The sequence below is a fragment of the Mauremys mutica genome, chromosome 13, assembly GCF_020497125.1.
Source record: "Mauremys mutica isolate MM-2020 ecotype Southern chromosome 13, ASM2049712v1, whole genome shotgun sequence".
NCBI classification, from domain to species: Eukaryota; Metazoa; Chordata; order Testudines; family Geoemydidae; genus Mauremys; species Mauremys mutica.
This window is the reverse complement of record NC_059084.1, coordinates 18,817,858-18,837,315: the sequence shown is the minus strand read 5'-3', so window position 1 is coordinate 18,837,315 and position 19,458 is coordinate 18,817,858. Positions and strand designations below refer to the sequence as shown.

General features: G+C 47.9%; 1 protein-coding gene across 1 annotated transcript in view; it reads right to left on the bottom strand.

Annotated features, from left to right (window-relative positions):
• GDAP1L1 (ganglioside induced differentiation associated protein 1 like 1) overlaps nt 1–15,858 on the bottom strand; it is a 34,019-nt gene extending 18,161 nt beyond the window's left edge. Inside the window, exons 1-3 of the mRNA XM_044986059.1 lie at nt 15,656–15,858; nt 7,571–7,763; nt 2,473–2,646 (exon numbers count right to left, since the gene is read on the bottom strand). Coding sequence (XP_044841994.1) covers nt 2,473–2,646; nt 7,571–7,763; nt 15,656–15,835 — 547 coding nt within the window. The 5' untranslated portion in view covers nt 15,836–15,858. The remainder of the gene's footprint in view (nt 1–2,472; nt 2,647–7,570; nt 7,764–15,655) is intronic.
• Between the last annotated feature and the right edge of the window lie 3,600 nt (nt 15,859–19,458).

The following is a 19,458-nucleotide window of genomic DNA, read 5'->3' as shown; positions in this document are numbered from 1 at the left end:
TATCGTCAATGTTTCATGAATGCTTGAAGGTCAAGTACACAGTCTTACGTCGCTTCATCCAGTGTCTGTAATTAAATCCCTGTTCAGTCTCCCCTGTATGACCTTTAAATTATTGAAAATAATAATGAAATAGCCCACTGGAGGTGGGGGGAAGGAGAGGAAGAAGGAGAGCAGGAGAGCGCACACATGAAAAAAAGCAGAGCAGCAGGGAGAAAGTAAATGAGACAAAGAGAGGGAGGAAAGAGAGGCTGTGATTTGGACACTTGATGTGGTCCGCTATGATATTCCCCCTCCTGCTCAAAGCAAAAGTACTTGGGCTTCATGGGAGGCAGTAGGCAGTCTTTGGGGGTTGAGTCCATCCCCCAACCCACAGGCAGGCCACAGAGTTAATATACCCTTCACCCCCTCACTCACACACCCATGGCTTCTATTCCACCTACCTGGGCCTCTTCCACACACAGCCCTGCACCCATGCTGGCCTGTTTAGTACTGGCGTGGATCCCCCTCCATGGTGCGAAGGGGGGCAGATAACCCCTTTGTGGCCAGGACTCCAAAGTCTGTACTCGCCAAAATGCACCGCCTCACTGGGGCGTAAGGTTCAAAGGGCTTTCTTAGTCCTCATGAATGGACAGCACATGTTAGACTGGAATGTGCTTGGCAAAGCACGGAAACCCGGGCTCTAAGCGCGTGCAGCGCGTGCCCTGTTTGACGCAGTCTCTGGGCTGTAAAGTGCGGGATAACAATCTCTCCTAGCTGTGCCCCCTCAGCAATAACAGCTAATGCATCCAAATGCAGTATGCTTTATAAAATAATGAAGGGCCCAGCATGTCCTCCACCTGCATGTATGAATAAAACATCTGCAAAGGGCCCAGTAATGTTGGTACTGGACGCATGGAGTCTGATCCCTCTGAACCGCAACTAGATGGACTCCTACCCTCTGTCCCAAAGGCTGCAGTCGATTTCTCTGTCTCCTTTCCAGACCATCTGCTACCTTGGTTGTTTGGAATCAGAACCACCAAGCCATAATTATCTCATGTGAATTCAATGCCATAGAAAGCCGTAAAGAGGCTACTCACTGGCTGAGCATCTTAGTCATGGGTAACTGGCAGAATGTAGTGCCTGGATGTTAGCCACTCTGGGTCAGGTTCAGTTCTGGCTTAAAATAATGCAACTCCCCTGAAGCCCAACAGACTAGCACCTGCTTGCGCCAGGGCTGGACCTGGCCCTTTGGGGTTTTATGTCTGTGTCTATTATGATGACAAGGCTTTGACAGCAGCTCTTCTTGATGCTGACAGTGCACTCCATTGCACGCTCAGTGCCTGGTCATGAGAGCAGTCCTGCAGCTCCTATCGCAGCAGGTTCACAATCTCCATCTGCTCTCTGGTGACAGGGTACAAATATCCTACAGGAAAGAGACAATCATCTTGGAGAGGATGATAAGCCCCATCTGGGATCCTGGGAGCAATGCCCTGGGCAGCACCCTGCAGGAAGATTATTGTCCTAGAGAAGGAGACCCAGAAGGAAGCAGGGGTGATACTATGTCTGGAGGATCTAATGGTCCCATCCTGGAAGGTGCTGGCTACCCTCCATTTTCTCACTGTCTCACAGGGAACCAGGGATGCTCCTCGCTACTCAGCAGTTGATTGTGAGTAGAGTTGTGCAGGAACTGGAATTTCCATTTAGCGAAATGAAAAATCACAATGTTCCATTTCAAAAATGCCAAAATGGAATGTTCCAACATTATCAAAACAAAATTTTGACATGATCCCCTGGAAAGTAGCAGGTTCAACTAAATGGCATTTTCCAATAGAAAAACATTCTGTCCAAAAGGTTTCTACCAGCTCTAGCCGTAAGCTCTGGGGAATGGTCAAGGGTTGATTCATCATGGGAAAAGGAGACCGAGATTTTCAAAGTGGCAGGATTTCCATTGCTTCACGAGATATATTTTCCACCCTGGCAAGGGGCACAGTGTAAAATGTGGGTGACTTGGAACTCATGCAGAATGGCTTTGAACCAGAGAGAATAAACATCTGGAGTAAAGCTCCCGGAGAAGGCAACTGAAGTAAAGAGTGTACAGGAGTCTGAGTGACACCTGGCATTTGCTTCCAGAGAAGCCAGCGTATTGGGTCAGTAAGCCACTAGACTGGCTCCTGTTCTTCAAGTAAGAGTTCTGCTCTGTCTCCTGGGCACACTGCTGAGCCCATCTGTTTGAGCAGGCCCCGATGGAGGGCTGAAGTCACTGAAGGTGAAATGTAGTCTCATGACCAAATGATGCGCAGTAGCACAGGGGAAAGAAGTGCTGCTGCTTTGGTTGATTTACTCTGCATCTCCTATGCCCTTGTGTTTTTAAATGTGTGTCAACAGCACCTGTCGGTGTGGAGTTTGCATAGGGCCAAGATAGAAAGAAATAAACATCCCACACCATCCCACTGTTCACTAGTGGTAGGCAGTCCTGCTAAAGAGGCAACTTACTGCGGATTTCAGCTGTAGCGTACTTTGGAATCATGGAGTCAGTGGTGAGCTCGGGATGGAGGATACAGCCGTGAGTGTAGGCATCCATGGGGAGTGAGTCCAGGAGCTCTCTGTACTGCACCACTCTTGTGTGAAGAATGCTCCCGGCCTCGGGGATCAGCTGGGTAACATTTTCTGAAACACGGAACAAAAAGTTGGCATTGGTTACAGCTACGAAACATCAACTTGTTCCCATGTGACTTGATGGTCCCCAGGCCACTGGGATGATTAAAGATTGATTTAGGGTGGCTCATTACTTCCTGTTTTGCGACACTGGTTTGTGTTTAGCATGTGCTAGTTCTGATTAGAGATGGAATCAAACCATTAATTGAAACACTTTCCTGGGGCTCAAGTGAAATTAACCCCGGAGCTAAGCCTTCCTGGGTTTGTTTGGACTGGTCCCTCTGATGCACTGGTTGATTAGGTTGATCAGGTACAGTATGCCCTCCCCCGCACCCATTGAGCATAAATGTTCAGGGCCTGGGTCTTACTGTTAGTGAGTATCTCCAGCTCTCATTGACTTCAGTGGTGGTTGCAAAGTCTCTGCATCTCTAAACATCAGGTGTTGAGTTCTGTTCCCAGGAAAGCAAACTGGCACCAAACCTGTACCTGGAATTGATGGGATTTTCCAAATCCCCTGTGTATGGAGTTCTAGGGCAACAGAACTATTTTGTGATACTCTTGGCCAATCAGTGCACAGACACAGACCCAGCAACTCTCTATAGACCAGATCCACCACATGTGCTTTAGCTGTATGCTAATTCCTGGGTGCCGACTGGGGCAGTGCCAAGCACCCACAATCATAACACTCAATAATAACAGCAATACTTAGTACTTATATGGCACTTTACATCTTCATAGTTCTGCTCTAATATTAACTACTGTAAGGTCAGCCCTGGCTGCGTTATGCAGTGTGTCATCAGCCCACACTCACGACACATTCACATCTGTGTGTGTGCTCTCTCTTCCTAACTGACAACATTCAGCTCCTTCTCTCCTTGCCAAAAAGTGTGAATTAGTGGCCTGATTTTCAAAGCCTCAGCCCCCTGGGGTTGTTTACAATGGCATGTCTAATATATGCACGTAATTACTGTGAGTGCACGTGCAAATCACATGCAAACAGACTTCTGATCATCTTCAAGCAGTCTCAGTAATTATGCACACACCTTAGGCACACTGTGGCACATACATCTTTGCCAACAGCCCTTGGCTGCGGGGTTTCTAAGAAAAGAGGCTCACGATGTCTGAAAGCTGACTGTGCCTGCCTTTTCTAGCCGAAAGCTGGTTGTGGTATCTGAATGGCTTTGTACCACCAATACAGGGTTTTGTACGTGTCAGGGGATTTTGCAGGTGCTTCCTGGAAACCCAGTGAAAATGTGGCCCCAAAAAATCACTGAGGATTTAAACAATTCCTGGAGAACATCTGATTTCTTCTCAGCTATAACTGGTTGAAATCTTCCACTGGTCCCATGATTTCCATTTCCTTGCACCAAGCACAGAGTCAAACCAGGAGGTCCTCATTCTGGTTTTACTCGGCCTGAACTCTGGCAAACTCTCACTGACTTCTATGGGTGTTTGAGCATGAGCCCCAAGATATGGGTTATAGCAATAGCCATGGTACATCCTCACACTGAAAAGCATATCAGACTTGGTAGCTGGTATGTAGTGCTCTGCATCTCAAGCCCTGTTTAAAACCTAATTAAACCTCATCACTTCCCTCTGAGGTGGGTAAGTAAGTGCTATCAGCATCAATGGGAAGGGCTTGTCCTGAGAGATAAGTGAGCTGGCTATTCCCTAGGATAATATAAATCTAGACTCTATAAAGTACTAGTAAATGCACTATAGGGAACATTCCTGGCCCCCAGGGATGAACTGGGTGGGACCAAGCAAGGCGTCTCCATTGATAGTTTTGGGGATTCTATCACATTAAACCCTTTCCCACTGAATTTTTCAGACTGAGAGATTTTCATAGCTTCTAAATATAATGTGGTTGAGCCGAAGTCCCTCATGGGGCTGCTACTTTGCCGTTCACCTTCATGCTGTCCTTGAACCAAGTACAAGAGACTGGATCCCAGCCACAAACGGGGACTTTTCATTTGAGAACAACCACCAATGGAATGAAATAACACTAATACAGAATCCCTAGAGCGCATGCTTCCACATGGCTCCCAGCCAGCATTGTAGCAGTTCATGCCGAGGTTTCCCGGGCTGGAACCCAATGCATTCAGAATAGCCAGCTCTTCAAGCAAGGCTATTCAGTAACCACACTGAAATGCAACAGCTCTGGCTGTGGACCCACTCCCTTCAGCTGGTGTTGGAGGCATTAGCTCACCGGAATGGCACCTGTTCTCCCTGTTGGTTGCTGAACTAACTCCACATATTGGCCCGATTGCGGCTGATGCCATGTTATATGTGACCTCACAGGGTATGGCTGGTAACTAACAGAGCTAGGCTCTGCTTCAAGCCTGCGACAAAATGAAGCCTTGCAGATATTTATCCTTAGTATAAAGAGCCCTTCCAGGATTGAAACATTTTTATAGGGTGAGTGATTTGTCTCGCCAGCGTCAGCCTCTAAAGACTGGCATTGCAGGCAAAGCTCGAATGGGCTGGACATGATTCCAGAGCTTGTTAATATGGCTAATAGAACTGCTAACCAGGGTCAGAGCACCTTTTTCCCCTTCCCACCCCCTGCCCCAGCACCATGGCAGATCTGTCATTATCTATCACTTTAGGAGCTGTTCCATGTCACTGGCTAGGTCAATGCCTTCTGCTGGTGACAGGATGCTATCTCATGTGCATCTTCTGCCCTCCTTTAGATGTGTGCAACCCTAATGGAGACAGTGTAAAGTCACATCTGTAAGGGGGAGCTCACTGGGGATTAGAAATTGGTGGGGTTGCATTAATAAAACAGAATATAGCCCGCTGAGCCAAGTGCCTGAGAACCAAATCTGGGTCCTGGCCTGGTCCATAAGCAGGAACCTCTGGGAAGCTAGGAGGGTTGGGGACAAGTGGTCCTTTGGTTTGTTTAAGATGCATTTGTTGAAACTTTGAGGATTCAGCAAGACCAGCCCGTTCAGCTAAACCTAAAAGAAGGCCTCTGATTGAGTGGGGAACCTTCCTGCTTTTGCTGAATGCCTTCTCTGAGCAGCGAGAGAAGGGAGTGCTGGAGCCAAGGAGAGGAGGACAGCGGCTGATCTGCCAAGACTCCCTTGTTTTTGGAATCTATTTTAAGATGTTTTTTAAAGTCTCTCCATTCCTAAGGTGACAGGCTTTGGGATGAGTGTCATGATGACAGAGTTAAAACCTCCCTCCCAAGCCTTTGAAGTCTCCCGGCTTACTCATCCCAGTCTGACAGCCCTGAACCGGCCAGCTCTGCTCTGACAAATGAAGGGAACTCAGGAAAGCATTGGTGAGTCATTGCCTCAGAGCTGGGCCCTCTCTCTGTGCACCTGTGGGGTGAAGCACCAGGGCAGGGCAGTGTGGGGGAGCTCGCTCTGCCACTAACCAGGCTGCATTAGCTCTGGATAAATAAAGGGATTCACTCCCCAGGGCTGGCAACACTGTGCTGCTCACTAGCACTACATTCACGTAACACTAAATATAAACATCTCCCCTCCTTAACAGCTGCCATCCCCTTTCATTTCCTCCATACTGGCAATATATCAACCTGTCCTCCGACTGCAGTCACCAGCTCAACCCCAACAAAGCCCTTCCCAGGCACATTCCAGGGAGAGGAACGTCAGAGCCCGGTGCTACTGGCCAGGACACCAGAGCAAGCTGCTTTTGGCAGGCTATGAAAGCTTCGTGTCAGACAGTGTGACATCCCACTGGGTGGCAAAACTCTGCAGGACTATTAGGTCTAAGCAGAGGTTGAGCAAAAACCACTACTGGTATTGATTTTGCCAAACCTCATTGGCCCTGGCCAGTTCAGAGCTAGGCCCCATTTTATCCAAACTCGTAAAGGTTGTTGAAGTGGAGAGTTGAATAAGTGATTCCAGTTTCACCCCATCTCTGCACATGAACTCTCATAATGACGATGCACAGAAATAATAGAGTTGTCACAGCTGGGGATGGTGAAGAGGCCTGGAACACAGCCCAAAACTCAAACCAAACAGGGCCACCCGGGGGGGGGGGGCAAGAAGGGCAATTTGCCCCAGGCCCCGAGCCCCACAGGGGCCCCCACCAGAGTTTTTTGGGGCCCCTGGAGTGGGGTCCTTCACTCCCTCCGGGGGGCCCGGAAAACTCTTGCGGGGCCGGGCGCAGGAGCTTCTTCGGCTCCCGGTCTTCGCCAGCGGGGGGTCCTTCCGCTCCGGGGTGGAAGGACCCCCCGCTGGCGAATTACCACCAAAGACGGAGCGGGACCCGCTGCCGAAGTTCAGCTCGGTCTTCGGTGGTAATTCGGCGGCGGGGGGGCCCTTCCGTTCCGGGACCCGCTGCCGAAGTGCCCCGAAGACCCGCAGCAGGGGCCCCCTCCGCCGAATTACCGCCGAAGACCGGGCTGCACTTCAGCGGCGGGTCCGGCTTCGGCGGTAATTCAGCGGCGGGTGGGGGGCCCCGCCGCGGGTCTTCGGGGCACTTTGGCGGCGGGTCCCGGAACGGAAGGGCCCCCCCGCCGCCGAAGACCCCAGGCCCCCGGAATCCTCTGGGCGGCCCTGAAACCAAATACAAAAACAGTAGTCCTGCTGGGAGCCTGGTTCATAAAGGAGAATGGGGACATGAGGGGCATGAACTACAACTCCCATGAGGCACTGTGGTGACATTTCCAAATTGAAACGTTTGGTTTTCAACTGCAAGTTTTCAGTTTCGGCTGACAACTTTTTGGTTTTGAAATGTTTTGTTGTCAAAGAAAAGCTGAAATTTTCCTTGAAGAGCAAACACTTTTCACCAACGAAAAGAACGAGGAGTACTTGTGGCACCTTAGAGACTAACAGATTTATTTGAGCATAAGCTTTTGTGGGCTAAAACCCACTTCCTTTTCACCAACAGTTTCCTTGAGCCGAAACTCAATTTTCCATCAAAACCCCATTTTGATGATGAATTTTGACCCACCCCTCCTCACCTCCTGTGAAGTTCTTCTCCATGTAGTCGATGATCTGGTTGTAGTCGCTGATGATGTTGTCTCCATGGATAATCACGGGCACCTCCTCCCCGAGGTTGAGACGCATGAACCAGGGCTCCTTGTGCTCAGTCAGGGGCATGCTGACATCCCGCTCCTCGCACGGCAGCCCCTTCTCTGCGATGACCAGGCGGACCTACAGCAGGAAGCAAGGGCAGAGAAGTCTCATTGCTGCCCACTGGACTCTGCATATGGTCTCCCATACCCACAAAGTCTACAGGACAGTGATGCTCAGCCACTTGCGGCTCTTTCGGGCCCCGTGTTTGTAGCATTCACAGGGCTGATTGGAGCTCCTCTTACCAACGGGCATTCAGCAGAGTGCCCACCCTGGGATTATTCCTCGAGCCACTTGACACGTACTATGTAGTAGGACATCAGGAGGAGCCCTGAGCCCAACATACCAGTCTCTGGCATCTCTCCCAGCAGCCAAGAAGGAGGTAGAAGGCAGAGGAAATATTTTGTTACCCGGGTCTCAGAGACTCAGGGGGGATTCTCAGAGCTCAGTGGTTTGAGCATTGGCCTGCTAAACCCACGGTTGTGAGTTCAATCCTTGAGGGGGCCACACAGGGATCTGGGGCAAAAATTGGTCCTGCTAGTGAAGGTAGGGGGCTGGACTTGATGACCTTTCAAGGTCCTTTCCAGTTCTAGGAGATTGGTATATCTCCAGTTATTACCTTAACTTATTATTTATATTATAATTTCTAGGACCAGCCATCATGGAGCAGGACCCTGTTGTTCTAGGTGCTGTACAACATAGAACAGACAGCCCCTCCCCCAAAGAGCTTACAATCTAAATATAAGACCAGACAACAGATGAATACAGACTAATGGAGGAAAGGAAACAATGAGACCATATTGACCCAGCATAATAGGCAGTAGTCTCTGCACACTAGCAGTCAAGTGTTTTGTAGGCCTGGCAGCGAAGGAGAGCAGTAAGGAGGGTTTTGAAGGTGGATAATGAATTGGGTTTGTGGAAGTTTATGGGGAGTTTCTCCGAGGCATGAGGGGCAGCTTGGGAGAAAGCGCGAAGGTGCTCGTTTGAAAATTTAACGAGTGATGGCAGCTGGCATCACGGGCTGATCAGAGACAGGCATAATCTCAGCATGCTGTCCTCCTCTTGTGCCATTATGTTTCATCACAATGGCGCCTCTGAACGTGGTATCCCGGAGGCACAATGACACGTCATGATGCACACATTGCAAATCTAGGACAGGACCGCATCAGGTGATTGTCGGGCACCTCCCTTACATGCCAAAGTGGCTGGCGTCACTTATACCTGGAGTATCGTTGCCACAGCAGGGGAAGGCTCACTATTTTCCTCATTCCTGCCAGTCAGTGCGCCCTTGGGAATATTTCTGGTTCCAAAAGCAGAGAGGAGTGTCATCGGGAGAGGAGAATACAAATGTCCAACAGGGAGAATCCTGCCACGTATTGCAATCCCCTTCTCATTCCCTTTGTTTTCCTAGCACTAGCTTTCTCCCGGTCCCTCCATGGGGTCAGAGAGCCTTATACGCCACAGCTCCTGCTCTGTGAGTCTCCAGCCATCCCTCCACCTTGTATCTCTTTCCTCCTTTGCCTCTGTTCGCTCCCTGACTCCTATTATTTATCCCTGTAAAGGATTTGGGGTGATATACTTTGTATGAAGATGCTGTAAATAAAGGTCCCGTGTATCCTGTAGCCTGTAGTTTCTCTCTTTCCTTTCTCCTGGCCCTCGTTGCTAGAGACATTTTGCATTATAGAAGGGTCTGGCTTCGTGAATGCTCCTGCTACATGGTTAGAGCAGGGAACTGGGAGCCAAGACTAATTAGTTCTGATGATTTTATGTTTTCTTCCAGGTCATTGATAAAAATGTTAAATAGAGTAGGGCCAAAAACCAATCCCTGTGGAACCTCACTGGAAACACACCTGCTTGATTGCAATTCCCTGTTTACAATTATATTTTAAGACCTATCAGTTAGCCAGTTTTTAATCCATTTATTGTGAGCCATGTTAATTTGATATTCTAGTTTTTGAATCAAAATGCCGTGCTTTTGTGCTTGTGTGTGTATCTGCGTAACAGGGCTTGTCTCTGTGAATGTGCACATTTCTGTGTGCTTCTCTGTGAGAATGGCAGATACCCGTGTGTGTTAAAGCAAAGCATCTTGCTGAAGTTCAGCCATGCACTGCTCGCACTCCTTCTTGGACCAAAAGGTTTGGACTAATCAGATCTCTGTGCTTTAGCTCAGACTGTGTCCTGACTTATCACTATCAGCTGGTAAAGGCCAGTGAATGCTTATAAAGCCCTTAAGCCTCTGTGTGATTGGATTTATGGTTTTATCACCCAATTATCAGTTGCACTGTGAGAGTGGTGTTTTGATCTGCCAATCTAGCCCCGCTCCCTTCCAACACTGGGATCTGCTGAGACAGGAAGACATACTGCGCATTTCTACATCACCCACACTACTCAGCAGTTTCACTCATGGGGAGCACGACTCAGACACTTTGTCTGGCTTCTCCATCTTTCGCTGCTCCTTATGTGTTTCTCTTTAAGGTACAGATGGTCACCCCTGGAAATCTTCCTAAAGCTGCCAGAGAGAAAACAGTGCCATACCTAGTACAGTTCAAATGCCTGTCTTAGGGTGATGGTAGGCACCATATTGCTCCCATCTGCCCAGATGGTGCACATACAGAGCTACTGGATCTCATTTAGGGAGGCTCCCAAATTCTTGTTGTATGACCCCAGTTCCCAGCTTCATGGGCTGAGCAAGTCTAAACTCAGCGTCATAATAAATAATATCACCTGGAGCTTACACAGCACTTTTCAGCCAGAGACCTCAAGTCACATTAGAAAGGAACATCATTATCATTACCCCCATTTTACAGATGTGGAAACTGAGGCAGAAAGAAACCCAGCAGACCATGGAACAGAACCCAGCTCTTCTGAGTCCTAAGCCAGTGCCCTAACTACAGAGCTCCTCTGCTTGAATACAAAGCCTTAGGAGGATCCGTGCCATTTAGAGCCATCCTCTGACACCATTGAGATGGCTTAATAGCTCCTTTGCCAAATCCCTCCTTTCTGCTAGTGGAGGAGGTGTGGCCTGGAAAAAGGGAAACAGCCAATGCCACCTGTGTGTGAGTGACCCCCAAATGCTGCATCACCCCCATGAGGCCATTGGCAGGTGGTACAGGGATCAGCCAAAGGGTCCATCCCTGAACACACCTAACCCAGGAGCACCATGGAGACACATAGGTGGCTTAAAGAACCTTTGCACGCCCAGTCCTGAGCTGTTCTGTATATGCATCCCTCACATCTGTATCTCACCCTTTACATGGCTTTTGGACACCAGGCTTGGCTTCTTCTTCTGAGTCGGGGAGGTCAGGAGTTTAGATCAGTGAGTGTCCTGGCTTCTTTGGGCAGCAGTGCCAATTTTCCACTCCAGGCCTTTGGCAGAACCATAGTACCCATTGCCTCCCATTCAGCTGTGCGCTCTAACCTGCCAGAGGGGTTGAGCTGCTACAAAACTGACTCCCAATGCAGTGAGCAGCACATGCATCATGCAGGTTGAACTGTGCACAGCTGAATGGGAGGCAGGCAGTGAGGGCCTCATCCTTAGGATAGGGAACAGTCAGGGAGCCTGGAGTACCAGCCACAAAAGCGTGGCCCGTCACACTGTCCATCCAGCTCTTTTAGAGGCACCCAGTCCTGTTTCATTTGCACCCTCACATACAAAATTGCACTGAGACTTGATTTGTTGTTTTTTTTGTTATTTGTCAGATCTTCCTAGGCACATGGAACATGAACCAGTTATATTTTTCCAGGTACTCAACAAATTGCCCTGATGCATAGTACTAATACCAGGATGTTTGTTTTCTACTTGTTCTAAATAAAAATAACTCCAGGGGTGACAGGTGGGCTGTGACATGGGAATGGGAGATGTGAGTTCTGTTCCTGACTCTGCCACAGACTTTCCATGTGAACGTGGGTAAATAACTAAACCTCCGTGCCTCCGTTTTCCCATCTGTAAAATTGGAACAATGATAGCAACCACACAGGGGCAGGAGGATTTGAGATCGAATTAGTAACACTTCATCACGTGGAAAACATTAGAGAAGTGCAAAGTATAACGTGTATAAAATGCACTGACCAACATTTTCAAACCCACATGTTTAATATTAGACCACCAAGCCCATGCATAAGGTTCTGATTTTCAAAGGGTGCTGAACAGTCACAACTCCCACTGACTTCTAGAAGAGTTGTGGGTGCTCAGCACCTCTAAAAATCAGGCCACTTGATTTAGAATCCGTAATGTGAACTTAGGAGTCTAATTTTAGACATGCAGGTTTTGAAAATGTTCACCACTATGACTTAAGTAGGGCACACTAGTAAAAAACAAACAAACTGGTGTGACACCTAGGCAGGTGCCTAACACACAACTTCTGAATTAAAAACAAACAAGCAATTGTTTTCTTACAACTAGAATTTGCTAAAAATAAAACTTTAAAAAAATAGCATTTTTTAATTAGAGCCTCCAAACAAAGAGTTCGCAGAACTAGCAATTAATTATTTACAGGAGCCACCATTTATTTTTTCCTTTTAACATAAAACAAGTAAAAGCCTGTACCCCTTGTGTTCAGATTCCTCGCTCTCGGCCCCTGTCTTGCGGAAAGGGAATTAAACCCCACAAGGGACAGTGCTGGGATAACCGGTCCTGCCACTGAGGACAGTTGCCCCATTCCCCTTTTCTAATCAGTGAGCCATTAAGAAGCCAGTGGCCCATTCTAGAGCTGACAAGAGAAGCAGAGCTTGCAGCAGGGGTCACCACCAACTGTGCCCATCCCTGGCACAGCAATCTGCTACCCATCATTACCTGACAGTAGTCATCAGGTGCTTTGTGTTTCTGTAGCACCTCCCCCATCCCAAGCTCTCCGAGCATCTTCTAAACATTAAGGAATGAAACCTCACAGCCCCACTGTGAGGTAGGTCAGTGGGTGCGATTATCCTCGTTTTGCAGATGGGGAATTGAGGCCTGGAGTGGGGAAGTGACTTGCCCAAGGTCACACAGCGAATAAGTGCCAAAACCACAAATGGACTCTAAGGCTTCTACTCCCAGAGTTGTCCATTAACCACTAGACCATGCTTCCTCCCTGATGTGGAAGAGGCTTCCACTCAAGCTAAGGGAGAACCACCATGAGCTCAGACTCCATTTCAGAGCCCGGAGTGGAAGAGGATTCTTATGATAATAAGCACTGGCGTGCTGGGACAAGTCTCTCTCTACGAAATAACCTTTGGTGCATTTTGGTTCTGATGTAAGCAGCAAGCTCGACAGCCCTGGAGACGGATCTCCTCTAGTCACAGAACACGCACAGCAGCAGGGCAGCCTTCCCACACTGAGCACCCTCCACCAGTGTAGCTCCACCCTGACTACAGGTCAGGAGCTGCATCTAGGCTAAGAGAAGAATTCAGTCTATCAGGCTTATTCAGTTCTTGAACTCTCAGCTGAGGCTGCCGAGAAGGAGGGTGTTCAGACCAATTGCTATGGCAATTTTTATCACATAGAAACCTGAGCTGCTAGGAACTGGACTAAGACCCATCAACTCGTTTCATACAAGCGACACCAAAGAGCTGTTGGAAGGGAATTACTTTGGGTTACAACTGACCTGGTCTGGATTTGAACTGATCACCAAGCTGTGAAGGGCTCGCTAATCAAAGCAGTCCCCTGAATCTCCATGTCAGCTGCTGAGAAACCGCCTGTAATAGCCTGCAAGGGATTCTGCCACCAGATCCAGCCACCTTGCCTAGCTAGACTATTTCTTTAGAAAAATCATAGGTTTGGGTTCCAGATGTGCACAGCTGTATAAGAGCCACTGACAATACGTCTGCATCCCAGAGACCTAGGGTGAAATCCTGGCCCCACTGAAGTCCAGGGGTGCTTTGCCATTGACAACTCACCCCTGAGGCCTGAGGGGGACCATCAATTAACGGAAGAAGGTCCAAGGCCTGGTTTAGAAACACTGGGCCAAACTTATACCTTGTGTCCCTAACCCAGCTGGGTTATACAGGAAGGAATCTGGCTCTTTGGCTTGTGCAGGTTACCTTGCTTCCCTCCTCATCTCCCCCAGCTTGTTTCTGGCAGGCTGTAGGAGACCGTCTTATGCTCTGGCCATGGTGCTGAATGGGGATGCTGGACCCAAACCTAGAACAAGGAACCCCAGGCATTTCTTTGCCTGGCGCTAGATCAGGTGGCCTGGCTGCGCGTAGCACGTCAGAGTATTTCTATCATCAGGCATCTGCCCAGAAATTTGAAGTTTTTTATTGTGCCAGACACCTTGATTGAAAGAAGAAACCTTTTCAAATGAGAAGCCTACTTCGCAGCAGTAAGGGCCAAATCAGGGGTTCAGCAGATGCTCCCCACGTCTTAGGGTTTGTCCCTGGAATCCCACCCAATTAGTCAATATTCAACAACCATGGCAGCAAGATCTGTGTAATTAGTCAGGGAGACAGGGGATTGGAAACTGCTTTACTCCTAGAGGACTTTTAATAACACCTCTAACATAAAGGAAATTTCCTATCAGAAAGAGGGCTTGAAGGATATTTGAATATCTGGCATGGATCTGCTTTCTCCGGCATGCTGTGTCCATTACACTTACATGTACAGTACTATGCGCTGTAATAGTTAGCAGGTTGTCTTGCTAGTTAATCCCTAGTTACAGTGAACATGTTTCAGGGTGTTATTTCTTTGCAAGTGACTTTAAAAAATCAGATTGGGATTTCAATAAATAATATGAGATCGTGCACTGTGACTTTAAAATGTGCCCTATAGTGTTCACGGAGTGGTTCTGGCAGAGGTAGGGCTGGGCCTGGATTGGTTGTAGAAAATCCTGTGTGAGTGGCTGGTTAACTGTTTCCCTCCCAGTGCTGGGAGACAAATGAGAAAAGCAATAGATAAGGATACAAATAGCAACCTCCCAAAAGGGACATTGCAATGCAGGGAAGGAAGGAACGATGGGAGTCAGATTGTTTACCCTAAAGACTCAGCTCTGCTAATGCAGAATAAGCACTTTAGTTAGAAGAGTGTAAAGAAAGGACTCAACATTTGTAGACATCTGGCTGCACTGTGTGCCCCAGGATTTCTCTGTGCACACACACAAGCCTGTCCCCGTCCCCCCTGCCCTCACACACAGCCTCCCTGAATGTGCCTGGGGTGAAGGGAGAACATTCTGCTCTCATGGGAACCCAGGGCCCTTGCAGCTTGAAAACTTTATGTTCACCTTCTCCGCGATGAATAATTCAGCTCACATATATAATGAATGTAAGGAGAACAACTGGGGCTGTTGGTGACTATGAAAATAAGGTCAGGTTTGTTGAACACTGGCTGCTATCCTGAGCTGCAGAATAGAACATTCACTATTGACTGGAGAATACGATTGAGTGTTATTTGTTACCAAAATCCATGCATGGCAGCTCTGAGCTGACTCAGATTGTCGAGGGAACAGGATTTCAGTAGCATTGCTGCAGCATCAGGAGCAAATGCATTGTTTGGCACAATGCTGAGCCCTCTTTTCAAATCCATGGATACAATTCTGTACCAGGATGTATAGGAACTAATGGTGACCATTGTACATATGGCTACCATCCCCTCCCCCAACACCAGGAGCGTCCTAGCTAGCCAATATTTCAATGCAATTGTCTTTGTCTACCCTTCTCCCTCTCAGGTGAGATTCAGGTGTTAGATGAAGCAGGATCATAAATCAGAAACATCTCCCAGTACAAAATCTGACCCCAGAGCAAAGGCAGAATTACAGTGAAACCCCCGACCTCCCCCCCCCACACACATTCCAGTCACCCGACGGAGTCTGTCAAAATGCAGAAATACAGGCACAAAACAAACCGCTATTTAGATATTCTGGTTGCCAGCTGCACCCCTATTCATCTCTGACTAGCCGAGCTACTCATCCTACAAAACACCCATCCAAGCCGTTTTCCCAAGGCAGGGATATGCCCTGGATCTTGGAGGTGATTCTTCCCTGGGAATTCAGCATAGCATTTACCTTTTGTGAGCTGAAAGACTGGGTCCAGTGATACAAAACCAGCCTATCCTTGGATCTGAGAGCGGGGTCTGTTGGGTCCTGGCTGTCCTCAACCTCCGCAGATTTCCCTGCATCATTCTCAAGAGCTGAAATGGGCCACCAGCTGCAGTTGGTGGGAGTAGCATTGTTGGGAGTCGCCATGACAGCCTGAGATTGGAAGAACAGGAGAAGGAGAGAGCAGCGGCAGCTGCACTATCCAAGCATCACATGGGCTCATGGAAACAGCATCATTACTCAAGCAAGTGGACTGAATTTCATTACACGCTCGGTATTAGGTGGGGAACGCCAGGCAGCAGAATCAGAATCTGGTTTTACAAAGGACGGGGATTGTGTGTGTTAAATCACAGCCCGTTTACACTCATGGCAGGGCTTCCACTGAAACATGCTACACTGGGCATGCATTGTTTCATTGGAACAGATCAGAAACAGTCTCTGCTACCTGTGCTACCAACTCGGGAGGCCACATGCAACTCCAAACCCCGCATCTCATTAGGAATGTTTTTGCAATTGATACTAACATTTGGTTCACTTTATATTTGATAAATATTGAATAAACTGATTCATAAATAAATGCTGTCTGTAAAATGTCCAGCAGGTGCTTTCCTACCTACAGCCCTGTATGGAACAAAGAAGCAAGGATTCTTCAAATGTTCTCGTGTTTCTGTATGTTCCGATTAACTATTAATTAATTATGATGATTTAGTTGTGTTGCGGTAATACCTAGGGGTCCCAGTCATGAACCAGGATCCCATTGTGCTAGGTGTTGTACCAGCACAGAACAAAAAGACAGTCCTTGCCCCAAAGAGCTCACAGATGTGGGTTACAATTATTTACAGAATTGATGGCTCAAATTTCCAGAACTGGGAACATGGCTTTCATATGTAAGTATTGTAATTGTGCATGCAGTCAGAGTCAAGGCTCATGTCAATGGCTGGCTAGATATCTAAGGGCCTTCCGTAGGTGCAATTATTTTGACTCTGAGTACTTTCACGGTATGTGGGGTACAGATTGGTTGTGCACATTCACATGATAACGAACACAGAGGTCTGGAAATCCAGGCCCATATGCCTCACTTTTTGGCTTCATATCTAGCAACGCTTCCTGACAGTGTGCGCTGTCATCTGTACCACTGAAACAGTCTCCCAAGAAAAGCGCTAGAAGCACCACTTATGATTAGACTGATTAAAGTCTGGGAAAATAAAATAAATTCTGTATGGGCTGGGAGGATGAGCTCAATCACTGAGGGGAACTAAATCTGTGCCCACACAAGATGCACGTGCAAAATGTGCTGGTGCACATGTGAAAACCTTGTAACAGATTGTGTCCAGCTGCTGGTTTGTGTGCACAAGGGCTGGGCTTGGAGTGCACGGAAGGACAGACCTGCACATTTTGCTAGGGCATTTTCAGAGACCTGTCCTCATGGGTCTTTCCCATCTCCAGCTTCTTTTGATCCCCTGACTTTGCCCCTAATGCTACACATGTAGAACTAACCCTCTGGAGTGAGGGGTGGCTGGAGGGGGACTGAGACATTTGGTGAAATGTGCCCCTGCTTTAGAGCATTTAACAGGCGCTCCCCACCTCATTCCCCACAGGCATTGTCTATGGGGTGACGTGCAAGGTGGGTCTGGCCTCCACAAATAGATTTTTAAATGTGCCAGATTTCTTTTAAAAACCATTTATTGGGGGAGGTTAAAAGCGTTAAAATGAATCAGCATTTTCCAGTGCAGTGTGTCCCACAAGCAGGGAAAATTAATGGCAGAGGGAAGAACTGGGAGTTAGGAAGGGCTATTGCGGCCCTTGCTCCTCTATCCTCTTCAGTCTCATGAAACAATCATGGAAGAGATTCTCTCTCTCTAGCAAGGGCTTGCAAAGTGCAGTCAGAGGCCTCAGCGCAGCCTGTGAAGACTTAACAGAAACAGCTGTTCGTCTCTAGTGTTTATGACAGGGGAACTCAAGCAGCAGGCAACTTCTACTCAACCGCCAAGAGAGATCCAGCCTGCATCCTTGAGGCTGTGCATGCTGTATTACAGGTATGTAAGTCCAAACTTGGGCCTGCCTTTAGGGGGCTGGCAAGTTGCTGATGTGACCCTCTTTGTCACAGACTTTGTGCACTCCTGATCTGCAGAAGCACAGTCTGAAGTGCAAAGAAAGGCATTGCCACCTTCCCCAGCTCATCCTAGTCTTGGATTTAGCATTTTCTATCCTCCAGGCACAAGAGGTCTTTTCATTGCCCATAAAGCATCTTTCCAGATCCCTTTATAGTAATAACTGTCACTGCCAAAGTACATAATCAAATGGTGCCGCTGTTTTGGGCTTAGAACAAGAGAAGAGAAGGGGAGCGGACTCAGTATAAACCTATCAGACCAGATCATTGTCCAGCAAGCACCATCTAGTGGACTATTTGATTTTATACTATATATTGTGCAGTCAGGAATAAAAATGAGTCTCTGTAGCTTTCTGAATCCTGCAGATATCCACATCCTTTGGAAGTGTGTACTTGGCTGGCAATCAGACAGTGTGTGGCCTAACAAACCAAGCAAAAACTTGAGAGGCAGGATTGCTGGGTTCTATTCTTGGTTCTGATGCTGACATTGTGTGACCTTGAGAAAGTTCCCTTCCCTCCCTTTCCTGTCATCAGTTTCCCCATCTGTAAAATGGGGGTGAGACTGATCTTCTCTACCAGCTATTGTGAAGTGAATTTGTTAGTGTGAAAGTAACATGAAGCAAATGAACACAGTGAAGAATCGGCCCAACTTTGTTAGCTACTTGTTTTGTAATGATTTTGAGCTGTGGCTAGAGGAAGAGTGAGGAGCAGCAGGAATGGAGGAGCTTGTAAGAATAAGAGAGCACAAAAATGAAGGAAGGGGAAGAGAAGGCATCGCAACTCCTCACTTCCATTGCCTAGCCACAACCAACCAGCAGGGTTTTGTAGGCACTACAGTAGAGATGAGGCTTATTAATTATATCCAGGAGTTTTCCCCAGGTAGCATGGAAGAAAGCAGGACGGTGTTTAATGAAGAAGTTGAATGTTGGGCAAGGCAGCCAGGGGATGCTGGCAGATCGAAGGCAGCAGCTGACAACACCATGAGTTATTAGTTAGGCTGAGATAAAGAGGGAGCCAACGAAGGGCCTGATGTGATCAGAGAGAAAAGCCACGATGATCTTAGCAGCAGTATTCTGGATGGACTTGAGGTGAACCAGGCTGAAATAGTCAAGCTGTGAACAATTCCATCTAACTCAGGACACACAGGAAACTTTGTGCTATTTCCACCTGTTTTGCAGAGCTAAGTTCCATAGTTCAAATAAAACTCCAAGGTCCTAGTACTTTAGGGTGTTTCTTGGAATGGTTTGAGTTCCACTCTTTCCTACATTCCTCCCCCAGCCCGGATCAAATAGCACCTGGACTTGATCCATGCTCTGTGCTGAGAAATCTGCTGTACGATTGGTGCCATCTGCTGCATTTACAATGTTTGAGTTTGATGCCAAATTATCATAGTATCAGCCTGTCAGTCCAGGCTCCCCCCATTTCCTGTACATCTTCCCAGCAGCAAGGTCATTGCTCAATTGCAGTCGGTAAGATACAAGCACCACTGTAGTGCTTAGCAGGAGCCACTGCCCTAAGGTGACCTGGGAGTCCCTTTCACCAAACACAGGAACAAGGGAGCTCTCATTTTCAGGGAAAATGGAACAGCTGGCCAGTTCTCAGTGCTCCTGCTGGTACATGGAGAGTGGGGTTTTGTTTGTTTGCTGTGAGTCACAGACAA